This window comes from Halichoeres trimaculatus, unplaced genomic scaffold (assembly GCF_033239565.1).
Source record: "Halichoeres trimaculatus isolate MK-OKI-2021-1 unplaced genomic scaffold, fHalTri1.1 fHalTri1_scaffold_6, whole genome shotgun sequence".
Classification (NCBI taxonomy): Eukaryota; Metazoa; Chordata; class Actinopteri; order Labriformes; family Labridae; genus Halichoeres; species Halichoeres trimaculatus.
Window position 1 is genome coordinate 36438645 of NW_027437184.1, and position 16700 is coordinate 36455344.

The following is a 16700-nucleotide window of genomic DNA, read 5'->3' on the forward strand; positions in this document are numbered from 1 at the left end:
TGCCTCCCTTTTTGTTGTCTGCCCCTGGCTGGCAGTAACAGATGTCACCAACCTGTTTTTCATACACAGTTCTGAAGTCTTTCAGCAACAGAAGCCACATTGGAAAAGACCTCATCCTAACTTAAATGAAGTGAGGATGAGGTAAAGAGGCAGACCTTTTAGCCTCTTCACAGCGATAGGGTGTCATTCTGTGAGTCAAGCCAGACATGCCCTTATATGGGCAAAACTTTAAAGTTTAACAACTAATGAATTTTGTTTCTGATTTCCTTTTAACCCCATTTGTGTGTGCTGGTGGAGAAATGAGATCTTCAGACTAAAATCATGTTTTAAAGCAGGCTGTAGACATGTTGATTTCTTTTTGAATATGTGTGTATGTGGTCTCTGCTATTTCTACAGACTTTTTTTAAAACCCTGCACAGGATTTATAATGTAAGACCAGAAGTTCTAACTTAAACAAAGCTAAACTAAGTTCAGCATTTTAATATGGGCCCCACTGACACTGATAGGAAGGTTCCTGAACAACAACAGCATTTTTTATTTCAAGAAATGGAACAACAAAAGTCCTGTTTCCACCAAGCAGTTCAATTCAGTTCATCTCAGCTCGGCATGCGTTCTGTGGCATTTTCACTGGCTAATCCCGGGACAGGTACTTAACGAAATAGACCTGTACCGTCCCACTTTTTGGTTCTCTTCTGTTGGGGTGCAAGACGTACCGATCCAGCCCCAGAAGGTGGAGCTAGAAACATGGTAGTCCGTTGATTGGTGGAAAGAATCGAAACTTTCTGTGTGACAGCAGCTGCTGTATTTCTTCTGGTAGCACACAGTCTTCTCTGAAACCAAGCTTGATTGTTCTTTGTAACAAAGAGCCGCATGCCAATCACAAAGAAGACAAATTGCTGGATGAACTGTGCAGCTTTTTTTTTTTCATTGGATTTATTAACAGCGTACACCATGTCAGGCAGCTATGGCGTCACCCTATTTCGAACAGATGCAGCTATCGGTGTCCTGCTTACACGGCACCTACTGAGCCATACCAGACTACTTGGTGGACACAGGTCTAAAATGTCTGCTGCAAGCATCTGCAGACACCTGCAAAAACATGGTTGTGTACTTACTTTCTGTCTTCACGTCTCTGTGGCGGGACAGGGACATGGTAAGAGAAGACATGGCCAGATGGACATCCTCTGGAGAAAATGACCAACACAACATATCAAAAACAAAACACAAAGATGTGGAAATCATTCTCTGAGCTCCTCTGTAGTCTGATAGGCAGGGTTTATCACAGGACACACAGGAAGTAGGGGTGCTGAGGCTACTGTGGATTTAAGGATGGGGGCTGGTTGTCTTCATCATGTCAGAATTCATATCACAGTGTTTTGCTATGTTCCATGTGTCATGTTGAGTTCATGTGATTTCTGGTCCTGATTTGGTCATGGTGTGTAAGGGCTTTAGTTTCAGTTATCTGCACCATTCAAATAAGGACAACCTAAAGTTATAAGGAATGCCATCTTCAAAGCTGTGCACACCATGCATACCCCATTAACATCATATTCCTATGGTCACATGTACCAACTTCTTTGACACCACTCCCTTGGAGCTAAAGATTCAGTGAGTAAGAGCTTACTTCTCTGGAACCTGTTGAAGCAGAAAGCTCCTAACGCCCCCATGAGGATGGAGAGGGCAAGGGAACCTCCCACTACCACGCCAATGATGACAGCCAGTCCCACAGTCTCTGAGCAAACACAGATAGACATACACAGAACTCATCGGCACAACTTTCTCCTTTACAGAAAAAAAGTATCTTCCAGGTTATATTAGGATATGAGAAGACACGTCAACCACCCATCCACGACAGGCTCTGATTTCAGAGTGATCCTCACCTTCCTCTTTGAGGCGTATGATCTCAGTGTCAGAGCCGAAGCTGTTCCATGCCGTGCAGTTGTAGATGGTTTGAAAGTCAGCAGGGACGATGTTACTGATGGACAGTGTGGAGATCACTCCCTCCTCTGTCCTGACTGTTTCCACTGTGTAGCGACCAGCTGTCCCAGACTCCAGCACTGTCTCCTTCCAGGACCAGGCCTGAGGACAAACACAGAACAGCATTAAGATGACTTAGAGCCCATTAACAGTGTCACGTGTGGCCAGGTAGGGTATTGCTCTTTCTCTCTCCTCGTGTCTCTGGTCTCCCTGCTCCTGTTGATGGGGGAATAAGAGGAGCAGGGAGAGCAGCAAGAGGAGGGCACAGGCAGCTTGCCAAGGAGTCTATAATCAACTGAACCTTTTCTTTTTCTCCCAACAGCATTCTCCTCTGACCAGCATGTTTTATTGTTGCTTTATCTTAATTTGGTTTGGGTTAGAGACCTCTGTTTTTCACACTTTTTTGTTTAAACTGGTTTTATGATTGTTTAGTTTAGGGGGAGGTACTGACCCAGCACCTGTTCCTTTGTGCTGGCCGGGGTCTCAATCTCTTTTTGGCTTGTCTGTCTGTTTTGATCTTTTTGGTTTGATAAAGTCTGAGGGGTTTTCATTCATTTATGGTATCTATTTTATGCTATGGTCTCTTTCAGGAGCCTTTGGTTGATTTAGTGTTAGGGTTTAGGAGGTAAACACAGTCATCACCCAGTATAGATTATAAACACTGGAAATCTCTCTGATTAAAGCCATAAAAAGGCCATAAGCCTGGTCACAGCCATGTGTAAGGTGTGATATATTCTGAGTATTTACGAGGCCCAATGAAAATGATCATTTTCCCAAATGATGCAAAAATAAATAAGTCTCCATCAATACAGTGACAGGACATGATCAGTTATCATTATAAATTAACTTAACACTCGGCAGGCCTTGTTTCTATTTTATGGACACCAGCATAAAGTGAGCTAGACCACAACAACAGCAACAGCTTTACAGTCAGCTGCTCTGACTTCATGTATGTGTGTATGTATGTGTGTGTGCATGCGCGTGTGTAAAGGAGTTTTGTAAGGGTCTTTCCTGAAAAATTTTCAAAGCCAAGACTTTTCTTGGTTCACCTGCAGATTATCAGGGGCATAAAACCTGCTGCTCTTAGAAAATAATACTCTTATAATTTTTTACTCTAGATAGTGAAGAAAGTAACATCAGTTTTTCTAGGAACCTCCCCTCTCTATTGGAGAAAATCCCCTCATTTTGGTGATATGGATGGATCTTAATTTGTAAATAATACTGATTACAGGGAGGGCAATGGGTCAGTGATGACTGATCCACATTGGAGAGAGGGTGCACACTGGATCAACCTAGATACTTAAAGGGCAACTCGGGTTTTTTGACACCTGGACCTTATTTATAGGTGTGCGCATGCTCATATACTCACTCAGACAAACATCGTGCAGCTCGGAGTCCTTCAGAAGTTATTTAGATCCAACCGATTTTAGCCGCACTTAGCGGGGGCCACGGCAAGGGAGCTTCAGCGCGGGACACAATCTCTGCAAAATTGCTCATTTCGGCTATATTTTTTCATCCGTCACCAGTGTTATCATAAAGTCAGCTCGTCTACCGTCTTCAGGTGGGTCAGCTGACCCAGAGCTGACCTGGTAAACAAACGTTTGACGGTTGTCCTTACCGCTTTGAGCCTGAGTACACGGACGAGGAGCTCTATGAAAGAAGGATGCAGAGGGAGAGAGACGAAGAGCTGGCTGGAGAACAACAAACAGGAGCACGTCCACGACTCAATGTGAACTGGTGGTGCACTTGTGGACAGTGTTCGCCTATGGCAACAGGAGAGGAGTGTGTTTGTGATAACACTGGCGATGGATGAAAAAATATAGCCGAAATGAGAGATTTTGCAGAGATTGTGTCCCGCGCTGAAGCTCCCTTGCCGTGGCCCCCGCTAGGTGCGGCTAAAATCGGTTGGATCTAAATAACTTCTGAAGGACTCTGAGCTGCACAATGTTTGTCTGAGTGAGTATATGAGCATGCACACACCTATAAATAAGGTCCAGGTGTCAAAAAACCCGAGTTGCCCTTTAACCTGGGAAAGTTGACTGTGTGTCTTTCACTCTAGCGCTCTCTGTTCCACCAATGGAACTGATGGGAAGGGTTCCACCAACCCTCCAATTAGCATAAATCCATCCCTTGATGAGCAAAGCAACGTCCCTGCAAAGAGGTACACGCTGACAAGCAAGGGTCTGTTCAGACTTTGTAGACTGGGGTGCCTCAACCAGATTTATGCAGGGATGGGAATTATGTGAGCCCACACAGATTAATTGTTGCCTATTTGTACGTGGTAAAATTAGAGGATAAATAGGCTACATCTTACAAATATCATACAAATATATAATGATGACAACAATAAAAACCAAACCACAATGGAACAAAACATTGAAAAAAAACGATTTGAAGAATGGTTAATTGCCTAAATCACGTATATCAAACGACAGTGTTACTGGAACTAAGGTCCCATTTACACGTCAATGTTACCTCTGAAAACGCTAAAGCACAGTGAAAAAAATCTGTTTACACAGAAATGCTGAGGGACTGAAAACGTTGGAGTAAGCATGCCAGGCCTGTAGTTGGCGCTATAACTGTCTTGTCCAGAAGTGTCTTTTGGTAGAAATCCACTGAAGTAGAGTTGGGTTGATCATCTGGCGTATTGGTGAATGCTAAGTGCAGAAGTGAAGCAACAGATGCACATTTTGTTGAAAGACAGTCAGCATTCAGCAGATTGAGCAGCACAAGCACAACATGGTAGACCACGACGATTGTGCCAACGGTACTGCTGTACTGTTGGATGCACAAAGTGGGGCATGACATCAGCGTTTCCACTGAAAACGCCGGCTTACTGTTCACACGGCGATGGTTTCTGCAGCGTTTCAGAAAAATCCCACTCTGGAGGCCATTTTTAAAAGTTTGCGTTTTAGGTCGTGCATTTTGTGCACATCATAAATTCAGTAACCAAAGTTTATCAGCAGGTGATTCTCATATCCCCATAGTTTTAGACCTCTCCATAAACCACTACTTCTTGCTTGTCTTCCATGATGCAAAAGTAGATTTCCAGTTAAAGGAGAAATCAGGACAAACTGTTATAATGAACCATTTAGCATATGATTTTTTTTTTTTTTTTTTTTTGGGGGGGGGGGCATTTATCTTCTGTATTATTCGCCAAACAGAAGCTTTAAGTCATTCTATAGCATGACTAACATGACAAAGGATACTGTTAACGTATAAACAAGTCTTTTTTGCATTTCCTTATTGAAAAAGAAAAAGGAACACTGTAAAATTTTAGTTACCTCCAGTTGTCAGTAAGAGTAACAAACCATATAGAAACAAGTTTACAAGGAGTATGGCTCTGCCAGCCATGACCATTCTACTGGATGGATCTTTGTAACTCACAGGGTTTTTTTATTTTGTCAGAAAAAAACAGCATTTTGACTTTTGTTGGTTTCAAGGAAGAACAAGTAAAAGTTACTATGTTCCCTCCAGGTCTGGGTACATGATTTTTTTTTCTTCGATTGCAGCCTTTGCGATTTGAAAATTACATTCTGTGACATTGTGATGTGTGTTTCAAATCGATTGCTTGAATTGTTCAGCCCAGGGGTGGGCAAACTTTTTGATTGGTGGGCCACAATGGGTTCTAACATTTGACAAAGGGGCTGGACCAGGAGCAGATGGATGGAGTGCTTTGGTAACTATCAGGGTATCATTCATTCATTCCATATCTGTTTTAGAATCCAAAATTGGAAAACGGATAACGACTTGTTATTCAATTTTTCGTTTTCAAATCAAAAATCAGAAAACAAATAACGGTCTATTTTTCGCTGTTTTGATTTTGTTTTGAAATTAAAATCAGAATATGAGAGAATGGAATTATAATGGGATTTTTAATCTGTGTATGGTTCGTTCTTTCGTTATTCTGTTTCAAAACAAAATAAAAAAAAAATGAAAGAATGGACTTGTTTGTTTGTTTTTCTGTTTTAAAACCAAAACGGAAAAACGGAATTACAGATTAAAAAAAAAAAAACACGATTTTTCTGTCCTGGTTCTCAAAATGAAAAAACAAAAAATAATAAAAAATTGTGTCAAAATTGTTTGTGTGATATTTTAATATTAAATGTGAACGTCTCTATATAAAAATTGGACAAATAACTCACATTGAAGGTTTATACAGACATGTTCCTGAGCTTCTTTTTTTTTATAAGTAACAGATTGCTGACAATCTACTCCATCTGATCCGCGCGCATAAGCGCACTCCCGTGTGTTTCGATGAGTTTTGTCTTGTCCACTTTCTTTTTATTAGGTCTGTTTATCTTTACAGAAGGGCTGATGGGTCAGAGGGTAAACTGCAAACATGGAGTAAGAGGCCTGCGCTTCACCTCAACAAAGCCAATGTAGCTACAGTGCGCCATCTAGTGGTAAAACATCAGAATTGCAGGGAAAATAAAACATTAACAAGGTTTATTCATTTGATTCTTTCAAGTTTGGCGGGCCAGATTAAAACGTTTAACGGGCCACATGTGGCCCCCGGGCCGTAGTTTACCCATGCCTGGTTCAGCCCTAAATCCTAATAAAATTGATTTGTCAGAACCGTGAAAGTGAACAGTATTTACAGTTCACATGACTACCATTTGTGCTGTGACATGTAACAACCATATTAAATGCAACACAATCACAGTTCATTGGATGAGCAAGGCTTCATATTTAGTATGAATATTGAGATGACTCACGATGCGGTCAGGCGGCGGCGTGCTGCGGATGAAACACTTGATCTGACCTCTCTCTCCATCCAGGGCCTGCTGTGTCTGGGTGCTTGAGATAGCAGGAGGACCTGAAGCAGCACAGCAGAGGCAGACACACACTCAGTTACTGACACCAGCTCCTTTCCTTAGGATAAGGGATGACACATTATCTGCTGGTTTGTTTGACAGTTTTTTCTTATTTAGCAGAAATAAACCCCCTCTTTGCTCCTGGAAGTGTGACATGTGAGGCTTTAGAAAGAAGCTGTTCACCTATAGTCCACATATGGATTAATGAGTAAAAACTGAAGCTCTCCCCCTTCAGAGACCAGATTAATGTATTAATCCATTGAAAACAAGGGCAATTTTTCTTAACTCACTTCAATGCTGCTGTGGAACATTCTACTGGTTTTAATTCTTTAATAATATAAGGATGCAGGAGTTGAACACTGCATCCTCTTCATTTTGTTGTCAAGTTTATTCATTTTTTTTGTGCAAATACCTTGTAAACAGGAATTGTCTGAACAGCAGCGACCAATCAAAGAGCATACTCATACAGCTATGAGTCCAGATATAAAGAGATTGATGAAGGAGATGAATGAAGGAGGTAATAAGAATCTTTTCAGGTGGCTCTGGTTTGATAAACATTGTGAACATCATTCATGTTATTAATCTTTAAAGAGGCTGTGAGAAGGATCTGTTTTAATTGGACTGCAGGGCTTCCCTTTTGCCCCCCCCCAAGGAAGTCTAGTTAATATTATTTCCATATAGAACACAGCAGAAGTGATTCAGAGTTACCTCCCTCAAAAAACAGGTCCAAAGCCTAATTTTTTTCATCCAACAGTCTAATGAGTCTAATGTTATTGTCACAGTGCCAGTTATGTTTGGAGTTTATAAGTTGTGTCTAACTTTTATTTGCATGGGTTTGTTTGAGTGGTTTCATTTGCTATTTTAATCATTATGTGTTTTTTTTTTTTTTTTAGTTTTAATGGTTTTACTGTGAACTTAGACACAACTTATCACTGCACCTCAGACTGATTAACTGTGCACCAGTGACTAACCATCGGCAACACACCGAACTGATTAAAGAGGACTCACAGGTGTGACGGAGAAACGCGGACACGACAGGACGCCAGTCAGAGAGCAGAGCAGAACAGAGAGGAGCAGTGGAAAGATTGCAGGAACAAAAGAGAGCCGGCGGTGGACGGAGGATTGGGAAGGAAGAGATGCAGAAACGGATACAACGCATTAAAATAGATAGGTGAGGGGAAGTGGCCAGTTTACTGGTGAATTGTGTGTGTGCTGCCCGAGCTGAAGTGAAGATGCATCACTGGCGGTCACTTCCTCTCCACAGCTGCCGGTTTAAGTGAAGCGGGGGACGAACGCGGACTGGAGCAGGCTGCCGGACGCACAGGGAAGCATTCTCCGAGCCAACGCTGTTGTACAGGGAAGCAACAGTGAGGTGGCCAGGGGGGTACAAAGGCCCAAGGAAGAAACTTTGCCGCTTTAAGTCAGACTTGTTTCACCTGCTCCTACAAAGAAAAGACTGTTAACTAAGAATGGGTTTTAGATATATTTGGACCTTTTAGGACTCTTGCGCATGTTTTTTTCTAAATTATTATATTGTTATTAAAAAATTGCTTTTAGCTGGAGGAAATACTTCTAAAGCACTAATTTTAATGTGACTGATCCTCGTTGAGCTGGGATGATTGTTTTCTAATAAACCTTTTAAACTGACATTGCTGTGGTAGTTTTTTTTAACAGTGGGAAAATTAATTTTGCTGGTACAAATAAGACCTGAGGGTATTGTGTGACCTTATCCATCTAATTTTCATAATAGGGTGTGGTTTGTACATCATTTGGTTCACATTTCTTGCCATGAAACTTCACTGTGTGTAAAAGAGCATGTGATATTTAGCACACGCTCCAACACCTTCACAGACACACAAACATATGGGCCCAATTACACACACATTACACACCTGCCACCACAAGAAACATCTTCCAACAATTTCTCCATGAAGAAATTGTCAGCCGGCGTGGTGTTGTCATGAACTCTTACACATGACGAAAATCAATCCAGTCCTGCCTGACCGGAACAGAGGCTAAGAAGTACCATTTAGGAGTAACCTATATTGGTGCTGATAATCTCATTTTAAAGTGTGCAATAGGATCAGGCATACATCTAGGGAGACTTTTTTAACATCACCAAGAAACTCCTCTCATGGACTCTGAGGTTGGCTTTACACAAGTACGAATTTCTACGACTCTGGTAAAATAAACTATCGATCCGGTGATATTGACACACGGAGATTTGCATGCACCATATTTGTCCATGACTCTGCATCTTTTTTGAAAACAGGTCTGCAGGTGGATTTCTGCGTATTCGTCTTCATGCCGTACTTGGTAGAAACAGATAAGTCCAGAAAAGACGGTGACCTCATAGCACCCCTCCTACTCCAGGCCCCCCACCCATGTTGTCACACACAACAACAATAAAAATGGGGACAGGTGGACTGATTCTGAAATCGTTCCAGCAGCTACAAATATTGTTTCGACTATTATGTCAACATTTTCTCAGAGAGCATGAACAACACCAGCTATGGCAACAACAACATGTGCTCATGCAGAGACGCAGCATGTAAGTTTGGTGATACTTTTAGACCTGTTTCCTAAAGAAACAGGTCTAAGCAAACCAAAGGCTACCAAAGCAATTAAAGTTCAAATGGACCCTTCAGCTCCTGTTTCATTGTTACCATTACTTTGGCACACACAGTTCTTTCTCTAATGAGCAAAAACACATCTTGTTAAAGAGTGCATGATCCACATTTCAACTCATTTATCTCACTTCAGCTGACCAAATCAACTGAGAGAAACAGAAAGCACATCTAAAAGCAGAGATGCCACATGCCAGGGGGATGCTGGAGCACCTGCACCTTTGGCCCTTGATATTCAAAGTGCCCTTTGTCAAAGTGCTTTTTTGTAGATCTGTCTGTGTGGCTTAGAAAAACACGTAAACAAATTAAAGGTCCCATATTATGCAAAAATCACTTTATTAAGTCTTTTAGTGAAATCTGTGGGTCTTTGGTTTTCGTCCCAGCCCACAAAATGTGATATTTAATGACAAAGCCTGTACTTAGCTGCTTGTGAATGTAAATTCCTGACCAATCAGGAGCAAGTCTGACCTGATTGGTCCACTGGAGCATATAACCCCACCCCCCTCCCTGCCCACTCCCCTCTTGATAAATACAGGATGTAACAATTCATGTTGACATCGTATTGCTGGCAAAACTACTGGTTGCATCTGGTTTTAATGATATTTGGAAACAAAAATAAATCTTTGAAATTAAAATACAGAGGTGTCAAAATTGTTCTGCTCTTGTCCTCTAGCTTTATAAAAGCTGAAAACCAAGGACTCATGCCATGCCCTTGAAAGTCCACCCATCAAAGCAGATTCATGTGCGCTCTGGAGCTTAGTCATTAAAACTTTCTGAGTCTAACTTACCGTTCACAGTCAGAGACACCTCCCTCTCTCCAGCCCCGACTCTGGGGACCACAGCCCGGCACACATACTTCCCAGCATCCTCCTGCTTTACTGCTTTCAAGTTCAGAGTGTTTTTGTTGCTAAGCACCTGAATCATAACAGAAACACTTTCAGTGTGATTACTACCAAGTTAGAGACCGAAGTAAAACAGAAATTTACAGTTTGAGAATGAAGCGACCAGCTGAAGAAGGTGCATTCACTTTTTGTTTGCAACATATTAATGAAAGCACCCACAGACAAACTGCTATTTCAGCAGGGCAGTGAGCTGTCAGCAGGTACAGACCAGCACAAAGTGAGAAGTAGGGATGGAACGGTTTATTAAATTAAGACAAACCATTCGGTTTCCCTCACTGGGTTCGGGGCACGTGTGCTCTGTTCAATTCGTGCTTTTCATTTTCTTCATTTTACAGCACAGTTTGAAGCAAGTATGTAGCTCAGGAGATTCAGTGGAACAGTTGTGTGGGAAAGTTGTGTGTGTTGTGTGTAAGACAGGAAGAGAAAGCAGAGTTAGAGGGTGTACCTGTGGCGTTGAGCTGTTCTGCTGTCTGGGAGCACTTTAGATCAAATTTCAGACCCCACTGGTGACTTTTTTTTAAAGACGACAATTCTTGCGACTTTTCTGGAGTTTGGAGTCTGACATTAAAGCATGTTTTGATCGCCTGAATGGTCAGCCTGTCCTATCGTGAGTCCCTTCCTTATCCAAAACACAGAGAGTCCTCACTCGCAGCAGATGAAGTCACGCAAGTGCATGACTCATTATGGTCACTTCTGACAGTCTCCAGCCCAGATAAAGGAGGAGCGTTGATATTCTGACATATAAAAAACAAGAATGGATGGAAGAAAGTTAACTTGTAGCTCTAAATATACTTATGAGGTTGTGTTTTACATGCTTTCTGTCTCTCCCACATTATTTCTGTCTCCTACAGAGTCCATGACAATTACATGCAAATAGATTATTATGCAAATTGGACAGCAGCGTCATTTAGTGACTTCTGGGACAGCCAATAGTGACTTTCCTTACTAAGGAGCTGGCATGTTGAAACTTGCAATGTTTTACTCAGCTTTAATTATGTTTCAGATGGGAAACAGCCTCATTCTTTCAGCTTTTTCAAGACTATACATGACAGAATTGATTAAAATTAATCTGTTAATAGTGGATTCTTAGGGTATACAGTAAAAATAAAGGTGTTAAGAACAACAACAATGTACACCAAACCGAACCTAAAACCATGACTACAAAACCATGATAAAAACCGAACCCTGGATTTTGTGAACTGTTCCATCCCTTGAGAAGAGACATTTGTCAGCAGTGAATCAGCTGTCAAGCTTGGCTCCACTGGTATACGCGTCTCCTGTTCAGTCATACATACCACTCCTGAGCCACGCTTCATCCACACTATGGTCAGGGAAGGGTTTCCTGTCCACGCACAGGTGAAAACTGCATCAGACCCCAGGTCCACCTGCAAAGACTGAGGCTCCGTCTCCATCCTGGGCCCAACTGGAAACAGATCATTGGATTCAAGACCCTCAGAAAACAGAATATAAATAATGCTATTACTGCTGAAAAAGCAGCAGCAGAACTATCAGACCTCACTTATTTGATCATTTATACATTAGTCTCTCCCTCACTATGATACTCTCTTTAAGCTTTTGATCTCATCTTCATTTTCAAGTACCTGTGCTTGTGCATATCACCTGCTGTTACTTCCTATTATCCTACCTGTGATACAGGTATTTAGTCTGTTCTGTAATTACACTCCTGTGTTTACTCCCTGTTTTTAACATTTCTGGCACAAAATGTTTTATATATAGCCCTGTGTAGTCTGTCATGACTCAGTGAGGCGGTGGTAGGACTGACATCACTGTGAGCATGCAGGATGTGGCAGTGGGATCAGTTTGTAACTGGCATGATGACTGTGGAGCTGGTACACACAGGCCTTGTCTCCAAGTGCAAAAGCAGAGGAGAACTTATAGACAGGGTGGGTATTTAGGGCTAATCAGGCTTCTTGTTGTCTGTAGACTCAACTCATCTCTCACATGTTTCACTATTCCTCTTAACTTATTGCTCCTGATGCATGTTTGGGTAGCTCTGTGGGATCTAGTCTCTTCCTATGATACAGATGTGGACTGATGTGTCCAAAAAGCCATCCCTCACCACCACTAGAATCTAAACCCCATTGGGGGGTGAAGTATCAGCTCTTGGCCTTACTGGCAGCAACAAACAAAGACAATTCTGTGACTCTCTAAACTGATTTTAAAATCTTAGATATTTTGTAAGGCTGGTTATAAACATCTGATACTCTGTCACTTTCCATTGGCTCTGTCCATCAAAGTTCTGAAACTGTTGTCATGAATAAAGAAAGTTTATTTCTTTTCATTCATCTCCATCTCTTCCTTACTGAGATGAAGCTGAAACAGGATGACTGAAACGACTCCTGATAGTCACTCACAGTAGACGTCCACGTTCCTGCTGATGTTGGTGTTTCCCAGTGCATTTGTCACCTCACAGGAAACTGGCTCCGTGTAGAAAGAATGATCCACAATGACCTCATAGGTGTCAACAGAAATGTCTGCAATTACACTTCCTCCTTTAGCCCATCTGGAATCAATAAAGACAAATGAGAGGATGAGGAGACAAAAGAAACGACAGCTCGTGTCTGCAGGGATTGCTCATCTGCTCCAAAATGCCAACAAACATAAAGGACCACGTGTAATTACAGGTCATATTTTTTAAGAGTTATGAATAAAAATACTTTCAAGGGAAAATGCTGTATTGCTGAAAATACAGCCAATGCCATCAAAGTTATGAGACCTTCCAACAAAATGAGAACAAACTATAAAAGGTGATCTCCTTTACTTTACACTAAGGCTGTTACTAACTTAATTCAATTGTGTGGATTAATGTATAAGGACAATAACAGCTGTTGTAACTTATCTGTTGTTTGCTGTAGTGCCACAAAACTTGGCCTGATGATCAAAAATCAGTAATACTTGATACTACAGCAAAGATTTTGGAAAAAAAAAATTTCACTTGATTTTTGCTTATGTGGCCTTGGACTCTACATCTCATCATTGCCCCGGGGATCTTGAGCTGCAAGCTTTGTGTTAGTATGTTTTGCTTTCAAATGCTTGGTGAGGTTGGCTGTTGAGTTTATGGCAGAGGACAAAAGTTTCTGGCCAGGGCATAGTGTACACCTCACACTCAAATTCTTCCCCTTATTTTCAATAAGTTCAAAATAATGGCAATACCTCCATCCATCAAAAGTCACCGTTCCTCGGTGTGCTTGCTCTGCCATGCTTGCCATGATGACTGACTCCTCTCTGCCTCTGCATGCTATTGCGTACCACGTACCAGTGTGGAATGAGAGCCCGCGACTACTGCGCATGCACGCACCAGGCAGTGTTGCTGTGGGAAAAGTAACGTTGTGCCCAATTGAAAAAGGAACTACGTTTTGTTGCCGTATTTTCTGTAGTAACACGTTACACTACTTTCACCCCCAAAAAGTAATGTTACTGTAACACGTTACACCCAACACTGCAGGTACCTTATGTTGCTCTGCTCATCAATGGATGGTTTTATGGTTTTATGGATTTATGCTTAACTGCGGGTTCAGTCAGTGGAATAGAGGGAGTTACAGAGAAAGACAAGACTCCAGGTAAAAGTCAAACAACTTTTCAGTAATGTCTGTCAAACCAGCACACCGCTCTGGGCATTCACCCATCGTCGTCCCGTCTCAAATCATGATCCAGCCATATCACCAAAAAGAGGGTATTTTCTTCTGTAAATTGGGGTTGTTCTGAGAAAAACTAATGTATGTTTCTTCACTGTCTAAATCTAAAAAACGATCACAGTATTAGCTTTGAAGGGCACCAAGTTTTACACGTGTCAATCACATCATTAATAATCTGGGGTGGACTAAAAGGCTTTGTAAATGTTTCAGTCTAACATCTCAATAAAGCTCCTGAAAAGTGACAGATTGAAAACAGAGTATTGAAGGAAAGGGGTTTGAACGTTTACTGATGAGAGTTGTTGATGGACCATAAGGGGCATGTGTCCATCAAGGTGCCACTGCGGTCAAACTAGCCGATCTGTGGTCAAATAAGCCTTCACTGAATTTGAGGTGCCCTTTCCTCCAAGCTTATGGGTAAATGCAATGAAACAGTCGTGCGGAAGCTGACATAAATTGACCGAAACTTTCAATTTTTTTGTTAACCATAAGTTCTGGCAATTCTTGGTCTGTATGTTTTCAGGACCACTCTGACTACTCACAGACACAATATAAAGCAATTTTACTGTAGAACAACAGAGATTTTCAAAGATTATTTCAGTGCTGCACAATTATCGCAATTGCAATCGCAATGTCAGCAGTGGCGGACTGGGACTGAAAATCAGCCCTGGACTTTAACTTGGTCCAGCCCATAACAACGGGACGCCTGCCTTATCCAGCCCCCACCCTCAACACCTCTCCTGGAAAAATAAAAACCCTTTGCAACTGCTTCCTTTGCCTCTGCCTGCTTTTGGGTCTGAAGTTTAATTACTGGTTGAAAACCGTAACACTAAAGTGGCTACCTCACGTGGCAACACGACGAATTTATACCAGCACCTGAAACAGCACAGGGTCAAATATGAGGAGTGCAAACAGCTCAAGCAGCTCCGAGTTAAGGCGACCCCCAGCGAGCCTGAAACTTCCCAAGCAAGCCAACAAAGCACGCTTTCACAAGTGTTTGGGAGCATAACACCATACGAAAAGACGACACAAAGACACAAAGCCATCACTAACTATCTTGGCAAAGGACATGGTGCCCATCTACACCTTGCAAAAAGAGGGATATTTAGCAAAATGGTCGGCACGTTGGACCCCAGATATGAGCTCCCCGGGCAGAACTTTTTCAGTGACACAGAGAGATACAGTTGATTTGCTCAGTCCGTGGTAAAGTGTGTTATCCTTTCAGTGTATTTAACACACAGAAGATACTTCACACTGTTTTCAGTTTACAGAGATGTGCTTTTTTAGTTTGCACAATGCATAATGTGCTATCTTGAATACAAATAAAACAGTACTGTTGTTCTGTACACTGTTGTTTGTATACAGTAAGTTTGGATATTTTGAGAATTATTACACAATTAAAATCCTCAGTAATCCATCTCTTCTTTTTCCTTGATTTTTCCCCATGATAACCAAGCAAGTCTGTAGACTCATGACACAACTTTTTTTGTTAAATCGCAAGCACAATCGCAATCGCAATATTGTCCACCTAACCGCCAATCGCACCTTTTCCCCAAATCGTGCAGCAGTAGATTATTTTCATCTTAAGCATTAATTTTCTCTGAGATCTGGACAGCTGTTATTTAAATTTTTTTTGTCATGTTTAGATTTGATGTGAAGCTTAAATAATAAGAAATGTGATTTTGACTATTACATGTGTGGGATCTCTTGATGGTATAAAGTTATAGTTAGTGATCTCTGGTATAACTTGATCCATGTGCAAAAAGGGGCTGAGAAGAGAAGTGGGATTCTGCATTGGCGTGAACAGAGTGGCAATAAAACCCTAAAACTCAGACATGTTCTTCGCTCTTTTCCTTCTGCTCTTCGACCTTCACACCTCAGCAACAACTGTGCTCTCAGCACGTCTTGCGCCAAACTCATCACTGGCTCCAGACTCTACAGGCTGAGACGCATGTCACCTCAGCCCGACTGCATCCAGTCATCCACCGGTGCCTACGTCTCTCCCCGAGACACACAGCTGATCAGCGGGGATTCCCCCCGTGTGCTGACGTCAGGAGACAGGCCCTGCTCATGGCTTCTCCTGCTGATTCAACTTTGGAACTCTGCCAAAGTTTCGACCCGACGCCCGGCATCATCGCTGCTGTTCCAGCCGCCACTGCCGCTGTGAGAATCGACGCTACGGACTCAACTCATCGGACATCATCTTTGTGACACTCAGCTGACCTGCAGTGGACTTCCTGTGACTGCAGCCAGCCTCTTCCTCACCCTCAACATCTGCAGCGGGACCCAGCCACCTCTGCCACTGCCTCCGCTCTCATCATTGGCCTCAGAACTTGTGTAAGACAATCTTGCATTTACTGGTATATCGTAGTCAATGCCCAAAAGATGTGGGAGGGATAGGCTAATTTAGATTGGGTTAGTTTATGTCCTTTTGTTCCATTTATTCTGTTTTTGGTATCACTTTTCATTCCTCTATGCATTTATCCTTTTATCTTTCACCTGTTCATTTATTCATGCACATATTTCTTCTTTTAGTCAGCAAATAAACTTTTCAGATATAAAGAAATTGCTTTCTGTCTTTGTGTGGTTGAAATTAACGACCTCTGTACATCTTTCCAAAGAACTCACAATTGATGTAGCGGCCTTTTGATATCGAGACTTGATAATTAATAATTCTATGAATTATTAAATCACATAATTCTTACAGTAAACCTTTTTAAAGTT

The 16700-nt window shown here is 41.8% G+C and overlaps 1 protein-coding gene across 2 annotated transcripts in view; it reads right to left on the minus strand.

The window, feature by feature from the left end:
* LOC141791596 (kin of IRRE-like protein 3) overlaps positions 1 to 16700 on the minus strand; it is a 103710-nt gene that overhangs the window by 9211 nt on the left and 77799 nt on the right. For both annotated transcript variants that reach the window (XM_074672168.1, XM_074672167.1), the window contains 7 exons: positions 12699 to 12847; positions 11619 to 11746; positions 10210 to 10336; positions 6696 to 6796; positions 1881 to 2079; positions 1625 to 1732; positions 1116 to 1184 (listed from right to left, as the gene is read on the minus strand). In XM_074672168.1, the coding sequence (XP_074528269.1) occupies positions 1116 to 1184; positions 1625 to 1732; positions 1881 to 2079; positions 6696 to 6796; positions 10210 to 10336; positions 11619 to 11746; positions 12699 to 12847 (881 nt within the window). The remainder of the gene's footprint in view (positions 1 to 1115; positions 1185 to 1624; positions 1733 to 1880; positions 2080 to 6695; positions 6797 to 10209; positions 10337 to 11618; positions 11747 to 12698; positions 12848 to 16700) is intronic.